This window comes from Globicephala melas, chromosome 9, assembly GCF_963455315.2.
Source record: "Globicephala melas chromosome 9, mGloMel1.2, whole genome shotgun sequence".
Taxonomy (NCBI): domain Eukaryota; kingdom Metazoa; phylum Chordata; class Mammalia; order Artiodactyla; family Delphinidae; genus Globicephala; species Globicephala melas.
The window spans coordinates 87,400,035-87,425,413 of NC_083322.1; the positions used below are offsets into that span (position 1 = coordinate 87,400,035).

General features: G+C 39.6%; 1 protein-coding gene and 1 non-coding gene across 7 annotated transcripts in view; one reads left to right on the forward strand and one right to left on the reverse strand.

The window, feature by feature from the left end:
* The window catches only part of SRPK2 (SRSF protein kinase 2), a 224,586-nt gene that overhangs the window by 124,838 nt on the left and 74,369 nt on the right, over window positions 1-25,379 (reverse strand). For 3 of the 6 annotated variants that reach the window (XM_030834366.2, XM_060304794.1, XM_060304793.1), the window contains one exon: window positions 2,427-2,490. The exons of the other annotated variants lie outside the window; for them this stretch is intronic. In XM_030834366.2, coding sequence (XP_030690226.1) covers window positions 2,427-2,490 — 64 coding nt within the window. The remainder of the gene's footprint in view (window positions 1-2,426; window positions 2,491-25,379) is intronic. 6 annotated transcript variants of the gene reach the window in all.
* LOC115840924 (U6 spliceosomal RNA) lies at window positions 9,626-9,732 on the forward strand. The gene has a single exon (XR_004034627.1). It is a non-coding gene; the product is annotated as a U6 spliceosomal RNA (small nuclear RNA).

Below are 25,379 nucleotides of genomic sequence, written 5' to 3' on the forward strand. Positions count from 1 at the left end.
GCAATGAAGACCCGACACAGTCGTACATACATACATACAAACATAAGATCATGCTATACTGCAGACAGTGAACAAAAATCAATCGTGACAAATGATAACTTGGTTTCTCACAAGTAGCTTCTCCCCTCTTTAAAGAAAAACAGGGTCTCTTCATCCTTTTTACCAAAAAATACGTGGGAATACTGACTATAGGTAAATGCCAGATATCTTTAAGACTCATGCCATGCTTCAAATAACTATTTAAAATAAAACAAAGACTTTAAAAATTTAGGTGATTAGAGAACAAGGAATTGCAGAATGTGGTGGTAATGTTACATGATACTATAAAACTATTAAATTGCTGGGGCAAATATAGTCTTCCTAAGCCATGAATGTTTTTTTTAAATTCAGATTCTTGTTTTTCAAGTTCTTCCAAATAAAATAAAAAGACAAATGACCATGATTGTATAATTTATTTAAAGGAGGAGGAGAAAAGAGTAATTTCTATTTTTAATATTTCTACATTAATAAAACAACTTCTATGTTGGCAAAGTGTTGGCTTAGCCATAAGCTACATTTATACCCATTAAGTCAGCATATCACAATTGCCAAATATATGTGTAAGCATCCCCCAAAAGAGTAACAAACAAAGCAAGCAAGCTCTGGTAAAATGTGTATAGAGTTGTCATAAGCACAGTGGCAGATTTCTAAACTTTAAAATCATGTCTGCATTCATCCTCCCTTTTCATCAAATTTAACCACAGGAGCTTAGGTGAAACAATAATAATAATTTTTAAATAAATATATGTAATCACCAATTATTTTAGAATCTTTCCTTATAAGAGTGTATTTTAACTACAAAAACCTCACCCATTCCTAACTTGTTTCTCAATAATATTCACCCATTCTGTTTAACCTTCAATTTCTCAATAGAGAACACATGCTACTCAAAAAGCCAACGTAATTATTGTTGTAATGCCATTAAGAATGCTCTTCCTAGTAACAAAACTCTAATATTACAGTTGGTACCCGGTACGTTCACTATTTACACCACCATCCTCTCCCCTTCCCATCACCACCATTTTACTGGCAGAATATTCACAAGGCTGAAGATTGTTTTTCATCTCAGCAAAGAGAATGCTTAAAATGGGATGGCTAGCCACAAACCAGAAGTTAGAAGCTACATAAAAATAAACACAAATGTGTCTAAATTTTTCTATGTTCAACCTCTAAAGAAAGCAGTAACATCCTTCCTTATTCATAATTCCCTAAATTAAAGCCAGGAGCCTTTCACCCAATTATACTAATAAATTGATTTAATGTCATCATTTTGCCATCACATCATGTTCTCCATACACTAGTGTACTATAATTAAATTCATTTTACCATGCTGGGTTCTTCACCTCCTATTTTCTTTCCAGGGTTTTTCCTATATCATTCTTTAACTACCAAAGCATTTCTCCATAATATTTTCCTAAATATTAAATCTATGAACAAAAAGACAACCCTGAAGACTAACCAGGGAAAAGATAAATCAACACACCTTAATACAAAATACCAACATTACGTATAAACTATTAGGCAACCAACAGAATGGTAAGCATCAACTGTATGCCCAAGAACCTCAATTTAAAATATTATGTAGTAGAAACAATTTTGGTAAACAGAAGTGAACACACATTTACATATCAAAATAGGCAACTATAGACCCATTTCTGACTTGAGAGAAACATATCTTAATTCTGTTTATTAAGTAAAATAGGCATTTTATGAAAATATCTCCTTAGAGGTATAATCATTCGACTGACAGATAAAATAATTGCTTTAAAAATACTTCTGAGTCATTTTGTCCTTACCTGCAGGCATGAACAATTACTGCATGCAGTGACTGTTCCATTTCCTAGCACAGACTTGAAGAAGCATCATATCTCTCTTTCAGAATGTGACTAATATGTGGGTTTGCAATTCCTAAGCTATTTACAAATGGCACTCCCTTTCCACATAAGAAAATATTTAATACAACCGAAAGCTAAGTATTTTTAACCTAGATCTTACAAACAATATTGGTAATTTTGTGTAGCAACAACCTCAAAATACAGGAAACAAACCTAGTACTAGTATTTCCTTAAAGAATGCAAGATTTCTGTTTATTTTTTAGCTAAGTATATTATTTTTTAAAGCCTTCAACAGCTGTCACACACGAACCACCAGTCTGCTGTGTTATGGTGTGCATGCTGCAGCTGATTAGGCTTCACTATTTTTTTTTAAATCAATTAGCCTTTGTAAAAGCAGAACAGCTTACCGAAATACACGTCTTCAAAACAGCACAATGACCAGCATGCAATACGATACGTTATATAGCAAACTTGACAAGAAAAAAATACACCCTGATTTGTTTCTTAGCAATGCTACACCATTAATTGTTCATGCAAGAGATGTAGCTGTACCTTTCTGAAGAGGACGACTTCTCAGAGTTAACTGACATCAGCAGCTCAATCTTCTGCTTGATTTCTGGAAAAATCAGAAAATATTCACAACCAAGATTGCCTGCCCTTGCTTTCAAGCCTTATATCAAGAGATTTTTCTTCCCTAATCCCTTTTGTTCAAAATGAGGCCACAAGATTCGCAGTACTTCTGTTAGGACTGGGATTCAATGGTGCTCTAAAGGGAAAAAGCTCCAGAGGCATCAGGCCTTGCTAAACTATGCACATGACTGTTTATGAAAGCAGGAAGTACCATTTCTTTCAAGCAGAGGGGTGTTTTCTTTTTTTTAAGGTAGAACTAGCATGGCTCTACAGGAAGATTTTTAAATGCATCAAATTAAAATACAAACCAAAAATGCTAACAACTAGATTGAACATACCAGATAATTTAAGAAGTCTTGGTAATAAAGTTACAGACTGTAATTAACAGATAGGCAACCCTTGGCTACTTCTATTTCATCAGCCCTGAAAAATATGGCTCAGTGAATCATTTTTATCACTTAAGAATGAAATATTAAACCAGAATCCCAATTTTTAGACTAAAAATATTTTAATCTGCTATAATTTATTGATTGTCTTTAAAGATACATTTATATCTACTCCCTAACTCCTTTAGAAAAACACTTCTGTTTTACACCTTAATTTTCCCCTCCTCCTTCGCAGTACAGCACAAGTGAACAGCAACACCCAGTTACCAAGCAGATAATATACTTGTCCTTTTAGGAGAGGACTGACAACGCTATCTACAACAGAAATGTAAGCGCCAATTCAATTTAATTAAAAGATCATTGCCGATACTGATTCGGAAAAAAAAAGATTATAGACAAAAAGGGAAGGTGAGGTAAAAATAAGAGAGGAAAAAGAGAAGGAAAAAAAACCTAACACATTTCCTTTAAAATATTAACCATTAATATAAAGCACATAATTTTACATGAATAAAACTGATGTGGTCCTATTATCTAGACTATTTCACATATAAAGCTGTTTTCCTATTTGTAAATGTGTTTTCCTATTCAAAATCTTAAGAATTCACATAACAAATATAAAGCACAATCCCACTAAATCTATAGGCAGTTTCAGGATTTCAAAGTAGACCTCAATAGTTTGGGGTTTTTTTTTTAAATGGTAAAACAAATTTTAATTTTTAAGAATCTTGATTCTAGAAATCCAAGGAATATGAAATGTTAAGGGAAAAAAGGAAAATAATTAGTTGCATAAAATACAATGGGCCTGTACAGAAATAATATCCTCTCAGTGTTGTTAAAATAAGAGTTTTTCCAAATTTTTTAAGCTAACAACTTCATCCAACGGGCATTATAAAGCTGGCATGAATATCTAATGAGAGCATGGACTCTACCACAGGCTACAGCCAAACTACCACTGGGGAGAGCATATAGCACAGTGGTGAAATTGAGATGATGATAATGAAACTTACCTTGAGGAGTCTTACGTGGATTACAGAGCCTGGCACCTGGTGCCGTAGTGAATGCTCAGTAACGCCCCGTTTAAAAAGACCATGGCATTTGAGAACTCAGGCTCCAGGATCCGCCGCCAAGCAGCCTAGGATTTGAAAGCAGGCTTCTCTATCATTTTTAACAGCCATATGACCTTGGGGAAATAAACTCTCTAAGCCTCTATCTCCTCCCCTATAAAATGGGGATAATAATTCTACATGAAGGGCTGTTGTAAGGACTTAATGACATAACCCATGAAAGGCATGTAGTGTTGTACTTGGCACGTAGTAATAAGCCCTCACTGCCTAGCAAAGGATGGGATCCTAAATAAATATTTGTTGAATGACCTAATGAGGTATACTAGGTCTGTCCCATTTTAAAGAGCTTTTCTATAGTTTTAATCCACCTTCTCCTTCTTACTACCAACCTTAACATTCACCTTTTTATCACCGTAGTATTGATATTATTATATGTGGAAATTAAACTTTAACCTGTGTCTCAGCCTTCCTTTCCAGAGGAATTATTCTCGGTTTATCAACTAGCCACCGCAGGAATGAGGTGACACTTGAATTCTTCTTCACTGTGGCAATTTGTCATTCCAAAAAGACAGAAAGTTCACACTTCAGGGTATCTCTATAGTATCTGTGCACTTAAGCTGAAAGTCCCCAAGATTAAACTGCATAGCTCTAATGAAGTATATGCCCATCTTACACATATTAGAAAGAAAAGTTAAAGCTCTAAACCATTTTCTGGCTGGTGACTTTGGAAGCTACAAACCAAAAAGGTTTCAAATAATTCATGGAAAGGTTTCCAACATGATTTTCACATTTTTTTTTTCAAACCTTCAGATCTGTTTATAGCTCCAGAAGGACTGAAAGGTTCAGGAATGTTCACAAATACCACATTAACATTGTATCCACTGAGGGCCATGCATTCCCTCTACACTCCTATCTAATCCTTATCAATACCAGCCAAGGGTCTGAATACTCCCCATGTTCATTCTACCACAATAAACGCCACAGTCCTGGGGGGCTTTGATGTTCATGTCAATATGATTCCAAACACCCTTGGTTAAGGGTCTTGGGCTCCTCAATAGTGTCCTGAACCTCTGATCACCTGAGTCATCTACTACCATGACCACACGTAGGATGCTCTCCTACACACACTGCAAATACGTCCCCCAAATTAGTTGTTTTTCTGTATCTATACTGGATATTTCACAGTATCCAGGGCCCTATACTTTATTTTTCTGCAATTAATCCCACCAGTCTTTTCCTTTACGCATTACGGTTTTCCTGTTAAACTCACATTTCCTTATTTCACAAATAAATAAGCAAGTAGTACCTATATCTCTAATACTTCATTTTCTACTCAATAACATGAGTTTGAAGACTCCTGGAACACTTAGGGTCCACAGTTGAACCAATCCCTAAGAACCCTGACAAGGAATAGCAGTGAACAATAACTACTACCAAAACATAGTCCAGTAAAGGAGGTGCTTCAAAGATTCAGACCCTAGAAGAGAAACTGGGCAGTCCTGAATCCACCTAGAATCCTAAGAGCATTAGCAAAATAAGCGTAACACAGGGCTCCCATGGAGAGGATCCGCTACCGTGTCCTTTAAGATCACTAAACACCGAGCATGAGCTCACAAAGGACGCTTATTTTTATGACATGGAAATTAAATAAGACATCATAATTGGGCAAACAGTTCTACCTAAACTCGTAGACCTACGTCCTTTTAACATCGGTGTTATTCTAACAGATTTACTAAATTTCCTCTCACTTGGCAAATTTGGAGCCATTTCAGGCTACAAGAAACAGGTACGTGCTCAGGTTACTTCTGGTGACAGGATAATACAGCAAGAATACATCTAGAAGTTAAGAGGAGGAAAAAAAATGCCTCAATAGGCCTCAGAACCAGAATCCTGTTCAGAAGACGGGGCAGCTCTTGAAACCCAGTTACAATACCAAGTGCTCTGAGGGACTGTTCTCCACCTTAACCTTTCCCCATCCTGGCGGTCAAAACCTCTGACCCTAATTCCATCTCCCTTCGCTACCAACTCGTAACTACTTCTCTTTACTTCACATGTTCACAGATTCTACTGCCTTGGAATGCATACTTATGGCCTTCTCTCACCTTAAGTGAGTATCTTTAAGGGGCTCCTGCTTAAGCTCGCAAGAAGGCCTGCAGACACTTTTCCTGCTCAGGTGTCAATCCATGATACTACCATCTGGGACCAAGTATTGAGGTCCTGACTCAAAATTCAAGAGACTGACACAAAAGAGACTCTTCATAAAGGGACAGGAGTAAAGCAAGCTCTCTGAGACATCTAGGAAGATCAATGATTAACTGCTCCCAACATCCTGAAGATCAGTCTAGCCTAAAAAGGAGTCCCTGTTATCCCAGCATTCATTATTCAAGTTTTCTTTGTGATGAGAATGCACAGAAAAGCAAAAATTGTGCAAAAAATGACCACTGATAAACTGACCATTCAAACAACTGTCCCTGATATTCACCAGCCTCTACCCCCATCCATCAAATGCCTTCTCTGTTCAGTCTCTCACTGATGGTCATACAGCCCAACAATTCAAACAAAATGCAAGGCCAGAGCAAAGTGAACACTGAAAATCTGAAACAAAGGATGGAACTTTAGACAAAGATGACGGACAATACTAAAGAAATGTTAGAATCCCAGGCAAACCCACTGACAAATGACAATATAGAAAGGAGTTAAGAAGGTTAGTAATTGTTAAGAGTAATCAACAAGGACAATAATATGCTAAGTGTCTCAGGAATGATAGTGGGGGAAAATAATAATACTCTTAAATAGTCTGCAAAAATATCCAACATTACAATTGCATTACTACTTAAAAGATATCCAGTCACATTATTACAGTCACCCCCTGGTATTCATGGGGTAGGGGGGGCTGATTGGTTCCAGGACTCCCACCCCCACCCCCTACCCACTGCTGATAACAAAATCCACAAATGCTCAAGTCCCTTATATAAATGAGGTAGTACAGGCAGCCCTCAGTATCCATGGATTCAGAACCCACAGGGATCAACTGTATATAAAACTTAATACGAATATGTATGTCAGAAACAATCAGCACCTGATACACTCTTCCTTCTAAAACTCAGTAAAACTCAGTACATATTTTTCAACTACAGCTTGAACTTTTGTTAAATAAAATAAGCTTACTTCTAAAACCTGATTTTATTTTTCAAAATAAAGTCTCAATTTCACCCGCCTTCCTTAAAAGCAGTCTTTTTCTGGTATAAATTTCCTCCTGCTATAGTTCCAAAACAGTATTACTTTATGTTCCTGAATATAGTACAATGCCAACCAACAACAATATGTATGCTCCAAACTCTACAATGGGGCGGGCTGGGGTGGGGGTGGGGGGGAATTGGTGGGGGATTGGAGGAGGAGGAGAAGAAGGTGGTCTCAGGCTGGTTAGGTTTCCGGCTTAAAACTTTCAAGGTAGCTAATGCTGCCACTTACAAGAAACTTCACTTCCTAAAGAAAATGTTTTCCTCTGTCAGTTTTAAAATTATTATTCTGAGTGCAACTTATAACCCAAAAGAAATGCTAGTTTAAAAGGAAAGACTTGTTATTGATTTCCAAATCCTAGTAAGGAAAGTGGGTCAATCCCCTAAAATTGGGATTCCCCTTCTCACCCACCCCCTGGAAGCCACCAAGCAAGAAGGCAGACAAAAGAGACCAATGCTAGGGTTGTGTCTGCACCAGGCCAAGACCCCAGATCATCCATCCTAACACTGTATGGAGCACCATAAAACTTTAAGTTCATCACACAGTACTTGTTACCGATGCTTCGTTATTTTTATGTTGAGGAATTTCAGAAACAAATACAAAACTGCATTAAAGTGTGAAAATATGAATGTTGAAATAAATTCCTATTTCTATTAGCCTCACCATCAATGACTTCTATTAGCAATGAAATGTAATGAAATTAATCCCTGAAAACTGTCTACAGGTTTCTCACCACAGCAGAGTATCATTAATAGTTAATCTAGCCACTAAACAGAACAAAGGCACTCTTAATCCTCGCTCTGTTGGGGAGACAGAAGAAGTAACACAAGTTCTTAGATAACTGAGCTGTTACACTCAGGGTGAGATCCAATGCTCTATTCACCATGAAATCAAGTTTTAAAACATTCTCTATTTTATACTTACAAAATAATTATCACCTGTACATTTTACTGGTATAATATATGAATTTTAGAAATTATATCAGAGAATAGTAATCAGAAAAAGGAAGTATTTTTATAATGCTAACCTAAAGATAGTTTTTCTTACTAGATATTAATATACAACTGAAACTACTCGGTTCTCTAAAATTATGACTTACAATGTCCTAAATTAAGACTGTTTAATTTCATTTACAATTTTGGCACATAAAGAACTCTGGGTTCACCAAAGAAGTCAAGGCCCACTCAACCATCTTAAAAAGAAAATTCACTATCTTAAGAGGTGACAAAATTATTGTGCAAGGTTTATTTATATGTGTAAGAAAACAAGCCATATCAAAATGTGTGCGTATAAGGAGGAATTAGTGTCCCCAACTCCTAACCAACATTAACTTTCAAACTTAGGAACTGAAATTTATGTGATATAGTCCAATTTTTCCACCTTTCTATACTCCTTCAGTAAGAACAGGTACTGAGGTAGGTGTTACCTGAGCAGGGGGAAGAAAAAATATGTCACAAAAATATGTAAGGCAAAATTCCTTCCCTTAGAGAGTTCACAGTCTAATATTTAACATTTAGCTTGAACCAAATAGCTTATTTAAGCCCCTTATATGAATTAACTCATTTAATCCCCACAACAACTGGAGAAGGTACATACTCAATATTTCCATTTTACATGCATAGAAACTGAAGCTTTGAAAGTTTAAGAAATTTTCTCAAGATTCCAGGGCTAAACAACTCCACTTAGAATAGCATCAAAAATAAAATATTTAGGAATAAATTCAACCAAGGTGAGAGACTTGTACAATGAAAACTACAAAACACTGTTGAAAAATGTTAAAGACCCAAATAATTGGAAAGACATCCTGTGTTCATGGATTGGAAGATTTACTATTGTTAAGATGGCAGTATTCCTCAAATTGACCTACAGAGTCATACAATCCCTATCAAAATTCCAACTGCCTTTTTTTGCAGAAATCGACAAGCTGACCCTAAAATTCATATGGAAATGTCAAGGGACCCTGAATAGGCAAAACAATCCTTAAAAACAAAGTTGCAAGGCTCACACATAAATTTCAAAACTTACTACAAAGCTACAGTAATCAAAACAGTGGGGAACTGGCATAAAGATAGACATATAGATCAATGCAATGGAATTAGAGTGCAGAAATAAACCCTCACATTACAGTCAACTGATTTTTGACAAGCGTGCCAAGGCCATTCAATGGGGAAAGACAGTCTCTTCAAAAGATGGTGCTCAAAACTGGATGTCCACATGCAAAAGAATAAAGCTGGACTCCTGTCTCACACCATATACAAAATATTAATTCAAACTGGACCAAAGACCTAAATATAAAGGCTGAAAGTATAAAATTTTTAAAAGGAAACATAGGTGTAAACCTTTATTTTCGATTAGGTTAAAGTTTCTTAAATATAACACCAAAGAACAGAAGAATAAATAGATGCATTGAACGTAAGAATTAAAAACTTTTGTGCTCACTTGAGCAGCACATATACTAAAATTGGAATGATACAGAGAAGATTAGCATGGCCCCTGCGCAAGGTTGACATGCAAATTCGTGAAGCAGTCTATATTTTTTCACAGCAAAGGAAACCATAAACGACGAAAAGACAGTCCTCAGAATGGGAGAAAAGATTTGCAAACGGAGCAACTGACAAAGGATTAATCTCCAAAATATACAAACAGCTCATGCAGCTCAATATCAAAAAACCAAACAACCCAATCCCAAAATGGGCAGAAGACCTAAACAGACATTTCTCCAAAGAAGATATACAGATTGCCAACAAACACATGAAAGGATGCTCAACATCACTAATCATTAGAGAAATGCAAATCAAAACTACAATGAGGGGGCTTCCCTGGTGGCACAGCGGTTGAGAGTCTGCCTGCCGATGCGGGGAACATGGGTTCGTGCCCGGGTCCGGGAAGACCCTACATGCGGCGCGGCGGCTGGGCCCGTGAGCCATGGCCGCTAAGCCTGCGCGTCTGGACCCTGTGCTCCGCAACGGGAGAGGCCACAACAGTGAGACGCCCGCGTACCGCAAAAAAAAAAAAAAAGTACAATGAGGTATCACCTCACTCTGGTCAGAATGGCCAACATCAAAAAATCTACAAACAACAAATGCTGGAGAGGGTGTGGAGAAAAGGGAACCCTCCTGCACTGTTGGTGGGAATGTAAATTGATACACCACTATGGAGAACAGTATGGAGGTTCCTTAAAAAAATAAAAATAGAATTACCATATGATCCAGCAATCCCACTACTGGGCATATACCCAGAGAAAACCATAATTCAAAAAGACACATGCACCCCAAGGATCATTGCAGCGCTATTTACAATAGCCAGGTCATGGAAGCAACCTAAATGCCCATCGACAGATAAATGGATAAAGATGTGGTACATATATACAATGGAATATTACTCAGCCATAAAAAGGAACGAAATTGGGTTATTTGTTGAGACGTGGATGGATCTAGAGACTGTCATACAGAGTGAAGTAAGTCAGAAAGAGAAAAACTAATACCATATGCTAACACATATATATGGAATCTAAAAAAAAAATGGTTCTGAAGAACCTAGGGGCAGGACAGGAATAAAGACACAGACGTAGAGAATGGACTTGAGGACACAGGGAGGGGGAAGGGTAAGTTGGGACGAAGTGAGAGAGTGGCATGGACATATATACACTACCAAATGTAAAATAGCTAGCTAGTGGGAAGCAGCCGCATAGCACAGGGAGAGCATAGCACAGGGAGATCGACTCGGTGCTTTGTGACCACCTAGAGGGGTGGGATAGGGAGGGTGGGAGGGAGACGCAAGAGGGAGGAGATAGGAGGATATATGTATGCAAACAGCTGATTCACTTTGTTATACAGCAGAAACTAACACAACATTGTAAAGCAATTATTCTCCAATAAAGATGTTTAAAAAAAGAAAAACATTTCATAAGACTATAGCTGCCATAGACAGTGATTCCTCCAATGGATCTCGACAAAGTAAACTGTAAACCTCTGGAAAGGACTCACCATTCTAAATGCCATTAAGAACATTCATGATTTTCCAGGGAAGAGGTCAAAATATTAACATTAACAGGAGTTTAGAAGAAATGGACTCCAACCCTTACAAATGACTTTGAGGGGTTCAAGATTTCAATGAAGAATCAACTGCAGGTGTGGTAGAAACAGCAGGAGAACGAGAGTTAGAAGTGGAGCCTGAAGATGTGACTGAATGGCTGCCATCTCATGAGAAGATTTCACGGATAAAGAGTTGCTTCTTATGAATGAGGAGAGAAAGTTGTTCCTTGAGATGGAATCTACTCCTGGTGAAGATGCTGTATAAGATTGTTGAAATGACAACAAAGGATTCAGAATATGGCATAAACTTAGTTGATAAAGCAGCACCAGGATTTGAAAGGACTGACTCCAATTTTGAAAACAGTTCCACTATGGGTAAAATGCATGCTACACAGAAATCATTCGTGAATGGAAGAGTCAATCATTGTGGCAAACTTCACTGTTGTCTTATTTTAAGAAACTGCCATAGCCTTCCCAACCTTCAGCAGCCACCACCCTGAACAGTCAGCAGCCATCAACCCTGATGCAGAGTCTTCTACTAGAACAAAGATTGGGGCTTCCCTGGTGGCGCAGTGGTTAAGAATCTGCCTGCCAATGCAGGGGACATGGGTTCAAGCCCTAGTCCGGGAAGATCCCACGTGTCGCAGAGCAACTAAGCCCACATGCCACAACTACTGAGCCTGCACTGTAGAGCCCATGTGCCACAACTACTGAGCCCACATGCCACACCTACTGAAGTCCGCACGCCTAGAGCCCGTGCTCCGCAACAAGAGAAGCCACCGCAATGAGAAGCCTGTGCACCACAGCAGAGAGTAGCCCCCGCTAGAGGCAACTAATGAAAGCCCGCGTGCAGCAACAAAGACCTAATGCAGCCAAAAATAAATAAATAAATAAATTTATTAAAAAGAAAAAAGATTATGACTTGCTGAAGGCTCGGATGATGGTTGGTATTTTTAGCAATAAAGCATTTTTTAATTAAGGTATACACATTTGTTTAGACATAATGCTGTTGCATACTTAATAGACTACAGTATAGTATAAATATAACTTTTATATGCACTGGGAACCCCCCCCCAAAAAAAGAATTAAAAACTTTTGTGCATCAAAGAATACTATCAAGAAAACAAAAGGACAATCCACAGAATGGGAGTAAATATTTTCAAGTCATGTAACTGATAAGGGACTAGCATCCAGAATATATAAACAACTCTTACAACTTGGCAATTAAAAAAAAACAACAACCCAATTTAAAACTGGGCCAAGGATTTAAATAGACATTTTTTGAAAGAAGAAATACAAATGGCCAAATAAGCACATGAAAAGATGCTCACCATTATTTGTCATTAGGGAAATGCAAATAGAAACAACAATGAAATACCACTTTATAGCCACCAGGATGGCTATAATCAAAAAAACAAGTGTTAGCGAGGATGTGGAGAATTTGGCACCTTCGTGCACGGCTGGTGAGAATGTAAAATGGTACCTTTGCTTTGGAAAACAATCTGGCAGTCCTTCAGAAAGTTAAACCAAGAGTTACCATATGACCCAACAATTCCACTCCTCGTTATAAACCCAAGAGAAAACGTGTTTATACTGTTCACATAAAACCTGTACACAAATGTTGGTAATGGCGTTATTCATAATATCCAAGAAGTGGAAACAACCCAAATGTCCATTAATTGATGAATGGATAAACAAAATGTGGTGTATCCATACATAAAGAAAATGAAGTACCGATACATGCTACCTCATGGATGAATCTTTAAAACATTACAAAGGGGCTTCCCCGGTGGCACAGTGCTTAAGAATCCGCCTGCCAATGCAGGGGACATGCGTTCAAGCCCCGGTCCGGGAAGATCCCACATGCCGCGGAGCAACTAAGCCCATGTGCCACAACTACTGAGCCTTGTGCTCTAGAGCCCGCGAGCCACAACTACTGAAGCATGTGCGCCTAGAGCCCGTGCTCCTCAACAAGAGAAACCAACGCAAGGAGAAGCCCGCGCACCTCGACAAAGAGTAGCCCCCGCTCACCGCAACTAGAGAAAGCCCGCGCGCAGCAATGAAGACCCAATGCAGCCAAAAAAAAAAAAGTTCTTCCTCACTTCTGGAGATGGGACGTGGAATGAGGAATGGCAGTCGGGGGGATTTTACCATTACCTGCAGTTGGATTTTTTATAGGTATTACCTGCGTAATTAAAAATAATTTTCTTAAATAATGTTAACTGTTACCAAAGGATATCCATTTAAAATAAATCCCTTTTGGTACCTTCCTGGTGGTCCACTGGGTAAGACCCCGCGCCGCCAATGCAGGGAGCTGGGTTCAATCCCTGGTTGGGGAAATAGATCCCGCATGCATGCCACAACTAAGAGTCTGCATGCCGCAACTAAGACCCAGCGCAGCCAATAATTAATTAATATTTTAAAAATAATGTCAGGTGGACTTCAGATCTAAATTTAAAGGCAAAACAGTAAAACTTTAAAATAATACAAAGGAGAACATTTTAAAAATTAAATAAAATAGACCCCTTTTGTAGTTACATGGCTTTCAAACGGGGAGTCTACAAAAAGCCTGCCATCAGACCATTATAAAGAGCCTCCAAAAAGCCAATTTTCACTTTCAAATAAAATTCACAGTTTAATCAAGGTCAAAGCAGTGTTCTGTTGGAATTGTGAGAGTGTCATACTGAAGGGGAAAAAACAGAACAGCTGAATTATTCTGACACTGTTCTATCATAAGAAAGGGAATCTCATGGAGGTTGTACAAAATTGGTCATTTAAAACTAGCTTTAAAAACTAAATTCAGTCTGCTCCTTCTAATTTTATCATGAACAGGCTCTTAAAACAAAATAAAAGTGCTGAAATAAACTGGTAAACTAAAAAAACAACCTATCTAGGGCTTCCCTGGTGGCGCAGTGGTTGAGAGTCCGCCTGCTGATGCAGGGGACACGGGTTTGTGCCCCGGTCCGGGAAAATCCCACATGCTGTGGAGCAGCTGGGCCCGTGAGCCATGGCCGCTGAGCCTGCGCGTCCAGAGCCTGTGCTCCGTAGTGGGAGAGGCCACAACAGTGAGAGGCCCGCCTACCGCAAAAAACAAACAAACAAACAAACAAAAACAGCCTATCTAAAAATATAGGTAATTAATTTAGCAAGCCCCAAATGAGCAAGTCTCAACAAACGGAGAAGGTACGCTTATGAAAGATACACTACTGCTGTAGAAAAACAGAATCCCATACATGACAGTTTAAGATAAAAACAAAAAATTTTAACTAGAGCCATCTGAATCATTAGGTGCTTTTGTTAGACCATGCAAAGGAGGAAGGCATGTGGTCAAAGTGCCAGTGCAATTACAAAGCAAGAAGCACTTTCCACAAAAGAACCACAGCAATACAGAGGTCAGTGTAAAATGGCTCAAGAACAGAGTTAAGAAATTCTACTCCTGCTTTTTTCTTTGAAAAATAACTTCCTTCCAGTCACGTAATTATCCATTTTAATAACAAAATAGTTCCTCAGTTTCCACTGAAATATACCTACCAAAGTTTTTTTTTTTTTCCCCCTACTGAAGTATTTTAACTTGTCTGTTTACCCACCTTTTTCTAAGTCTAACTCAGTCTGAAATTTGGACTGAGACTACAAGGTGTGACAGCAGGGGGTACTATTTGGACTGACAGTATTCTATTTCTTGAGTTAAGGTGTGGGTATACAGGTGCCTATTTTACTGTTCCCTAAACTTACATTCACAATTCATGTAACACATGCATGAAAGATATCACAACTTTAAAAAATGTTTTTAACCAGAATAATTAATGAAAGATGTGCCAGGGCAAAAGTGGAACACTGTGCATCTTAAAATTACTACCTAGTCACCTCTTAGTTTTTTCCATTGCTCTCATCACGTATTCTCTTATTTACTCCCCTGAAATACAGGTAAACCTCAGCTACCAGGGCTTCGAGGAATAAGTGATTTTTTTTAAGATTTATTATTATTCTTCTTTTTTTTTTTTTTTTTTTTTTGCTGTACGCGGGCCTCTCACTGTTGTGGCCTCTCCCATTGCGGAGCACAGGCTCCGGACGCGCAGGCTCAGCGGCCATGGCTCACGGGCCCAGCCGCTCTGCGGCATGTGGGATCTTCCCGGACCAGGGCACGAGTCCGTGTCCCCTGCATCGGCAGGCGGACTCTCAACCACTGCGCCACCAGGGAAGCCCTATTTATTTATTTTATTTAATTTTGGCTGTGCTGGGTCTTAGATGCGGCATGAGGGCTCTTCACTGTGGTGCGTGAGAGTCTCTCCGGTTGTGGCATGAGCGTTTTCTCTTCTCCGGTTGTGGCACACAGGCTCCAGGGCACGTGGGCTCTGTATTGTGGTGCAGGGGTTCCAGAGTGCGTGGGCTCTGTAGTTTGTGGTACGCCGGCTCTACTTGAGGCACACAAGCTCAGTAGTTGTGGCACTCGGGCTTAGTCGCCCCCCGGCATGTGGGACCTTAGTTCCCTGACCAGGGATCGAACCCACGTCCCCTGCATTGCAAGGTGGATTCTTTACCACTGAACCACCAGGGAAGTCCCGGAATGAGTGATTCTTGACAGCCATGTGTTCACAGTTGAAAGATTCCTTACCTCATTTAAACCATTCTGGACTGAAACATTCACACTGAGGATAATACAAAGTTTCTTGGCTACCTTAAAGCCTTTCATTTTAGGCACTACACCCATATTCTCAGGGCCTCTGAAAGGTAGCTGAAGGTCTGCTTCTGCACTGAGGGCTCCAGATTAAGACAGTGCTTTTTACTTATTGCTCTTCTGTGTTGTCCCATACAGTCCACCATATGTCACTATAGATGCACCCTTCTAACTAGCTCATTCTAAACTGCTGAGAAAACTATCGGTAGGTGGTTTCTCACAATGTACATAAAGTTTTCCTTGAACTATCTGTAACAACTGAATGTCTGAATCCTACATCAATGCTCATGAAGAGTGCCGGTCCTGCTCTCTTCCAAGGGTCCCACTGCCACAGTACATCTGCTTCTCTTTGAACATATGCTTTGTACTTTCCCAAGTGGTAAGCTCTATAACTGTGGCTTGCACACGGAATATAAAAGTATGCCAGGTGGGCTTCCCTGGTGGTGCAGTAGTTGAGAGTCCGCCTGCCGATGCAGGGAACACGGGTTCGTGCCCCGGTCTGGGAAGATCCCACATGCCGCAGAGCGGCTGGGCCCGTGAGCCATGGCCGCTGAGCCTGCGCGTCCGGAGCCTGTGCTCCGCAGTGGGAGAGGCCACAACAGTGAGAGGCCCGCGTACCGCAAAAAAAAAAAAAAAAAAAAAAAAGTATGCCAGGCTCCTCTGTATTACAATGGCAACATTAACCCCTGCTTTTTATTATGTTGGCAATTTGACAGGGATTACGTATGCATCTTCATAAAAACACTATGAGGTAGATACAAACATCAGCTCGATTTTATAGATGAGTAAAGGAGGGTAAAAGCCTAAAATATAAGGTAACATGTTTAAAGTCACCCAGCTATTAAGTGGCTGACACAGAACTTGGCCCTAGGTCTATAAAACTCTGAACTCAATGCTATTATTATCTACAGTAATATACTGACACTCCCAAACTGACCTAATCTCTCAGTTTCAGAAATCCAAATTCCTGAGGTAGGGATTACACTATTCCAATTCATCTTTTTCTAGCCAGGCTACCCCATCCACAAGATGCTAGACCACCTGCACTGGGGTCACGATGCACACCTAATCCAATCCCTTCAGGGGACATAGCACACAACAGAGCCACATCCAACAGGGCTGCCGGGGGGCACCTCCAGTCTTCACATGTGCTCCGACTTCCTGACAGCCCAAGAAGTTGGAAGAGTGCGTGACTGACATACATCAGGCCCAAACCCCAGAGTTCAAAGAATGGGAATGCAAAGGTAAAATTCCAGTTTGGGTAAGAGTTTTCATCAAGCCCTACGACACCCACTGCAAATTTCTGTTCCAGTTCACCTCATTATTCAAATTTTTCTACTCAAAATGTTAATTACCTAATGTTTACCAGCACTGTATTTAGGACGGTGTGAATCAAATAAAAAATCCTGTCAAGAGTTCCTTAGGTTTTCTCACCAGAGGTTCTGGTGAAAAAAAAATTCACAGTGAAATATTTCTTCCTCTAAAGGTTCCTATGTTGTGTGAGATCTGAAACAAAGGAAGAGCTATGCCTGGACCTCCATCATTTTTGTAAAACCTTTTTTTCCTACAGCTGATGACTAAAATCTCTAATACTGTGTTTCAGCAAATATTCTTCTTTAAAAAAAAGTTTGTGCTGCTTAACAATCTTAAGTAATCCTTCCCTTATCTAGACTTACAAGCTGCCCAGCGCAGCAGTCACTAGCAACCGTTAGCTACCAAGCACTTGAAATGCGGCAAATCTGAACAGATGCTTAGCACAAAACAGAATGAAAAGTATTTCATTAATACTTTTATGCAGATTACATGTTGATATGATACTATTTTGGATATGCTGGGTTAAACATATTATTAAATTATATTATTGGATTCATGGAATACTATTCAGCTATAAAAAAGAATGAAATTTGGACACATGCTACACATGCATGAACCTTCAAAACATGCTAAATGAAGCAAGCCAGACACATTAGGACAAATACTGTATAATTCCACTTACATGAAATACCTAGAATAAGCAAATTAAGAGACACAGAAAATAGAGCAGAGATTACCAGGCGCTGGGAAGGAGAAATGGAGAGTTATGGTTCAGGGTCCACGGGGAAAGCGCCTCACTCAAGGTAGTAAGAGGGACTGCAAGAGTTACCTCAAATCCTCAGTACAGAGGACATAAACGCTGCTAGCAAATCAGTTCAGGGTTTTTTAAAGTGCCTCTAATGAACCCTACTGAATTTAACCCCACAAATAGAAAAGTCTGGTAAACTGGTTTACTACCATCAAGCTTAAAAGACAAGTCTTATTTTTTCCTACTGAAGAATGAATTTGAAGAGCACGAGAACACTCTGAAACCTCATAGGCATTTCCACAAACCATTCCACAACTGCTTCTTAACAAACGTCTTCAAAATACTCTGACAAACAGAGCTTTGTGCGGAGAGCACTTCTCTATATAAAAGACACAATTTTACAGAGGTGACACAGTACACACAGAAGCAAACAGGTTGATGTTCTTCTAATTTACAGTATTCAGTCTTCTAAATTTAACAAGGTTTCCAAATCTCAATTTAAAACCACATTCCCTGGCTTCTAACTTAAGAGATACATTTACTTTTGTCTCATACTTCTTAAGGTAATGAACTAGTGTTGTACCTCTGAACACAGAAGAGGGTATGTTGTAAGAAATTATTTCCAATTAGTTTATATAAGAGTACTTAGGAGGCAGATCCCAAATGTATAAAGCATGTTTCCTAAAAATCCAATATGCAATGAACTATAAGATAGAGGAATTTCAGGGAAATAAGAACAAAAAGTAGGATTTAAGTCAGCTGACTTTACCAGAACTAAATCTACTCTAAGGAAGCCAAAGGAGAAACAGCATCATAGTCGCTCTCGTATTTCAACATTTAAGGAATGCTTATGCGGCTACTCACTGACACAGAATAAAAATAATAACAACTACAACAATAATAACAGCAGCTAACACTGATATCAAGCTCCCTGCCTGCTACCTGTTGTGAGGACTTTCCCTTTATTAGCTCATTTCATCCACACAAACCTTCCATGGAGTCAGTATTGTAATTATCACCCTTGTTTACTGATGAGGAAACAGAGGCGTTAAGAGAAGGTAGATAACTTTGCCCGAGGTCACCCAGCTAGTAAACAAATGGCAGAGACAAACCCAGGCAACCTGGCTCCAGAAGCCACTACTACATACTGCTTCTCATAATAGTTACAGGGGGGTCACAATAACATTTATGGTGGGTTGGGGCTCAAGTGTCATAAACTAACTTAAAAAATGTACAGACTAAGAATACTTATTGAGCCCCTCCCTCATCCACTGGGCAAACTCTAGGGAAACTTCAGGAACAATAACTCACTAGTGTGACAAAACTATCAAAATGAAATAAACCCATTTTATTTTAGAAATAAAGAAAACCAATGGACTGTTAGAAATAGCAAACCAACTGCCAATCACAGATCTTTAGTTTTACAGAGTTCAGTAACATACTGGCAGAGACCACACACCGTGGTAACAACTGCTGGAAACACAAGGTAGGGTGCAGAGCAACACATTTATGTCTTGCTGCACTTTCCTCAATAAACTTCACTAAATGTCGTCCTATTCAACATTTGTGGATTTTTCAGAAGACCCTGGCTTCCCCTGACAGAGGGACCATCTCATTCCACAAGCTGTGCCAACACCCTCTGGCCTGCGGCTCCAGCTGTAGAAGATTTGGTACACAGAGGACCTCGCCAGCAGTCACCTGAAGGGCCTTCAGAGATTATCACATTCTGGCAAACTGTTGTTAACCTCCAAGCCAGCAAAGTTTTATCAAGCTTCAATAGAGTCAACAAAACCTTTACTAAATCATCTATACAATTCCTTTTCGTTTTTAATTAAGTTAAAATTTACATACAGTAAAATCCACCCTTTAGTGTTCAGTGCTGCAGGCTGTGAGAAACAGACAGTTGTTGGAGCCAGCCCCACAACAAGATACAGAAGAGTTCCACGGCCCAGAGCAATTCCCCCAGGCCGCTCTAAGTCCAGCCTCCCCTCCCCCAGCTCCCAGCATCTTGCCCTCTCCAATACACACACACAGACTGTACAGTCTGGGTGCTTCTGTATCTGGCTTCTTTCACTAAGCATAATACATGTTAGATCCATCCATTTGTTGCAACAGTTTTATTTATTTTTAGTAGCTCATTTATTTTTATTGCTCAGCAATATTCCACTGCATGGAATGTGTCACAGTTGGTTTATCCATTTACCAGTTGAGAGAAATCTGAACAGTTCCCGTCTTTGGCACTTGTAAACAAAACCAAAAACAAACTAACAAAAAAGCTGCTATAAAACTCGAGCGCATGTTTCTGTATGAACATATAAGTTTTTACTTCGTTTGGGTAAAACGCAGGAGTGGGTCACACGGTCTGGCACATGAAGGGTGGAACGTCTCCTCGTCCTCTCCAGCACTTGGCACAGTTTCTCTTTATGTTAAGAACCACTACGAACCTGGGGAGAAGTATCTCCTGGTAATTTACATTTCCCTAATGACTGATAAAATGGACCATCTTTTATGTGCTTGTCTAAATACCTTCTTTAGTAAAATGTCAGATCTTTCATCCACCTTTTCATTGGGGTCTTTTTCTTTTGCCCATTCTTTAACTGAGTTTGCAAAGTTCTATATATATTCTGGATAAAAGCCCTTTATCAGATATGTGATTTGCAAGTATTTTCTGTCAGTTTGTGACTTCTCTTTTTGTTATCTTAAGAGCATCTTTTAAAAAGCAGAAGACTTTGATGGAAGTCCAATTTTTTTTTAATAAATCTTGCTTTTCGTATCCTATATAAGAAATTTTTGCCTAATTCAAGTCACAAAGATTTTTTTTCCTGTTTTCTTCTAGTAGTCTGTAGTTTTACATTTAAGCCTATAATCCATTTTGAGTTAATTTTTGTGTATTGTGCACCAAAGTATCAATTACTTTTTTATTTTTATAGCTTGATCCAAAGTTCTGGCCCTTTTCACAGTATTTATTTGACAAGTGTTTTCTAAGCACCTATATTTGGCCTAGGGATGTAAGAGTAAATAAGAGAACACAACATAATCAACTCACTAAAATACATAGTTAGCAGTATGAAAACAGAGTAAGTCCACGCACAGAGGCAGGAGAAGGGACTCAGCACCTAACAGCTAGGAGGGGTGGTATTTATACTGAGCGGCAGTTCACCAGGCAGAGAACAACATTCTAGGAAGAAGAAATAACACAAGCAATATACAAAGATGTTAAAGAATAAGGGCTGTTCAGGGGGAGGGAATTCTTCTTGACCATTTTTTATTCATAGCAGACACTACCGCATGCTAGCATTTTGGGCAGGATGTTTTAAGGGACTAAAAAGCTAAAAACCCCATTAAACACGAAAGCAACAAAACTCAACCCAATCACTACTACAGTATAATAATCTTTCTGCACCTATAAAAGCAAACAAAATTACCAAATAAACAGGCCTTCAGAATAAGCTGACAACCCCCAGCCTAGGAGTCGCCCTAGCCCCTCCCCCAGCTGACTCTCCACCAGCCCAGCTGAAGAGAGAGGAGACAAAGGCACCCAACAGAGCCTGCCTCCCTCAGGGGGCCTTCACTTGGCCCTCCATCACACCCTTCATCACCACCAAGGAACCAGCAACAGCACCTGTTCAGCTTAGAACTGCCACCTTCGCAGACCCTGTTCAGCCCACTGAGATGGGGTTATTCACATCACCAGCACCACTAATCTGCCCTATTTTCCCAGCCCCTGGCCCAACCCTCGGGGACCCCTCCTCAATGCCCACTGGAACTTAAGAATCCTCAGCAATTCTCTACATCCTCTGCCAACTCTCTAAAAGAATTGTTTCTTGCCCTAACAGGACTGGCTGCCCCTGAGGACTTTTCCTGCAGGCCCCGGGAATGGAGGCCCTTGTTCCTCCAACGTCCCTCTTCTGCAGGGACAGGTGGAGGTCGGGCTACTATTCTCACTGTCCCCAGAGGTTGACTTTCCCATTCTTAAGAGTGACTACTGGGTTCAGATGGGAGAGCACCATACTACCAAGTAAAGTGCAAATTTCGCATAAGCCCCTTCAACTAAAGGCTTCGTCCCATCTCAACATTTTGAACAGCATTACATAATTTTTTTGGTAACATCTTTATTGGAGTATAATTGCTTTACAATGGTGTGTTAGTTTCTGCTGTATAACAAAGTGAATCAGCTATACATATACATATATCCCCATATCTCCTCCCTCTTGCATCTCCCTCCCACCCTCCCTATCCCACCCCTCTAGGTGGTCACAAAGCACCGAGCTGATCTCCCTGTGCTACATGGCTGTTTCCCGCTAGCTATTTTACATTTGGTAGTGTATGTATGTCCATGCCACTCTCTCATAAATTTTTTACAAAAGCAAAAGAAATATATGTGTGTGATAAAAATACACTTAAAAATCAAGCAAACATTAAACAAATTAAAAGACACGTTTCCACTTCACCTACATAATTTTTTGAATGAAATCTTTTCCATATACCCCATAAGTAGGATGATGGATAAAACTCCTGTTTTAAGAATTTCACATTTTATTAACCATTTTGAAAAAGATATTGGGGGATTTCCCTGATGGCGCACTGGTTAAGAATCTGCCTGCCAATGCAGGAGACACGGGTTCGAGCCCTGATCCAGGAAGATCCCACATGCCGCGGAGCAATTAAGCCCGTGTGCCACAACTACTGAGTCCACACACCTCAACTACTGAAGCCTGCGCACCTAAGCCCGTGCTCTGCAACAAGAGAAGCCACCGCAATGAGAAGCCCGCGCACCGCAATGACGTGCAGGCTCCGCTTGCCACAGCTAGAGAAAGCCCACGCGCAGAAACGAAGACCCAACGCAGCCCCCAAGAAACAAAAAAAAGATTTTGGTAAAATAACTTTTCAGAAATTAAGAATAAAGAAAAGTAATAAACCTTGTAAATATAAAGTCAACTGCTGACTGGATAAAACTGCATCTATAGTCATTACTGTGAAGCTTTACATTTACTATTCGCAGGACAAATAAAACTTTCTTTAACTGAAACCCTAGCACTTTCTTCTATCATACCTCACACTTTGAAGAAAACCTCACCTATCCCACATGCCAAAACACACTCCCACAGTTTCTACCCTGAGAGAGTAGTCCAGAGACTGGCATCTTGCAAAACAATCACAGATTCTTAGGAAATTCCCTGGTGGTCCAGTGGTTATGACTCCACATTTTCACTGCCAGGGCCCAGGTTCAAACCCTGGTTGGGGAACTAAGATCTCGCAAACTGCGTGGTGAGGCCAAAAAAAAGAAAAGAAATAATAATAATAATAATCACAGATTCTTAGAGGTGAAGGACACCTGAGAGGTCATCTGATCATGCCTATCACTTCTAATTTTTGCAAAGGTTCATCTTCCCTTCTCTCTCCCATTGGCCACAAGTCCTTGATGGCAAGGTCTTCCTCTCTCTACTCCTAAGAACTGAAACACAAGGCCCCTGACACAGCAGGCATGCAATAAAAGCTGCTGATAACAATACCAGATTAAGAGGTAGCTCTCAACCATCATTCTTCCCAACTCCTGTACCATCTGACAAAGGGTACACCCTTCTCTTCTAGCTTACTCCTCCTTCCACAACCTAAGTATCAAGCATCTTCTCTCCGTAATTTCAGTAATAATCTCAGGACTGAACCTGGAGCCATAAAACCTGGGTTGAATCCCAAGCCCTTGTTAGTTTTGGGGAAAGATGCTGAAACTTGTTAGGCCTCAGTTTTCTGATCTTTAAAATATGAGATTCAGTGCTCTGATGTTCTATAATTTCTTCTATTTAACTAAATCTTAATGATTTCTTTGTGATATTACCCTTTACCCTGTCATTTTTTAAGGCCTACCAAAAAAATCAGAACCTAAAAGAACACTAGAGCTAACCTATTTCTAGTTAAGGAAAATCAGTACACTATAATTACCTTAAAGAGGAACTTTTAAAAATTAGAAATATTAACCTTTTCTTATGTTGTACCATGGACCAGGAGAGATGTAATGGCCCCTTCATCCCACAAGAAGCATAACCCATTTTGATACAATGCCTTTCAGGAATGCGGGTCACCAAAATGGCTTAGTTTAATACAATCATAAAATTTAGAATATGACAGAATGGATGGGCAGCCAACACACAACCCTTCATATAAATATTCCCACTGAGCTTTTGAGCATTTGTGTGTGGCAGAGAGTTTAATGGGACACTTGCTTATAAGAACTTGGAGCACAGCTATTAAACTCTTTCTTATCAGCAGGCAGTGACAGATCACAGGAAACTCCTGGTAAAAACCAGCCCCCTTTCCCACAAGTATTCTAATTTTTATATGGGGACCTACTGCTCTCCAACACTCACTCTTTCCAATGAAACTGCCACCAACAGAGGCATCGAGGTGACCGTCCATATCACATTCCCCTGGGAACGAATTCAGTGGCAGGTGACCTAAGCACCTCCAATCCAAACTTAGAATACAACACAAACATTTATACAGGTCTAAAACATTTCCAAAATAAAAATGGTCACTTCTTCAACTCACAAGCACATGACGATACCATCATACATGAAATATAATATTTAACAAACTCTTTATGTTTCAACCTAATTTTAATATACAAATTAATTTAAAAGACAAACTATTAGAACACTAAATACTTTTACGTAGTAAACTTTTTTTCTTAATTTATTTATTTTTGGCTGCGTTGGGTCTTTGTTGCTGAGCGCAGGCTTTCTCTAGTTGCAGTGAGCAGGGGCTACTCTTCATTGCGGTGCATGGACTTCTCACTGCGGTGACTTCTCTTGTTGTGGAGCACAGGCTATAGGCACGCAGGCTGCAGTAGTTGGGACTCGGCGGCTCTAGAGTGCAGGCTCAGTAGTTGTGGCGCACGGGCTTAGTTGCTCCGTGGCACGTGGGATCTTCCCAGACCAGGGTTCGAACCCGTGTTCCTTGCACTGGCAGGCAGATTCTTAACCACTGCGCCACCGGGAAAGCCCCTTACATAGTAAACTTTTAAGTGTGACTTTTACAGCTACATTATGATCATCATGACTAACATTGTTAACAAAATAATGTTTCAATACAAACACAAAATATGACTATAAAATATAATTAATTTTCTGGCAAACAACAAAGGCACAGGCACAGGAGGAATGTATTGTTACTTTTTCATATGCAACAGTTATTTTCAAGTCCAAAACACAATCGGTTGAGATGAATATATGTATAAGCTCCATGTCAATATAAAATTTAAAACTACCTCATTGAGAAAAAAATTAACATTTAATTTTGTGTGGCATTAAATCCAAAAATAAAATATATGGAAATAAAGGGGAGAAACTCATAATTTTCACATTACTATAAGAAAATTAAAGAAAGTATAGCCGATTCCATCATGACAGCGTTATGT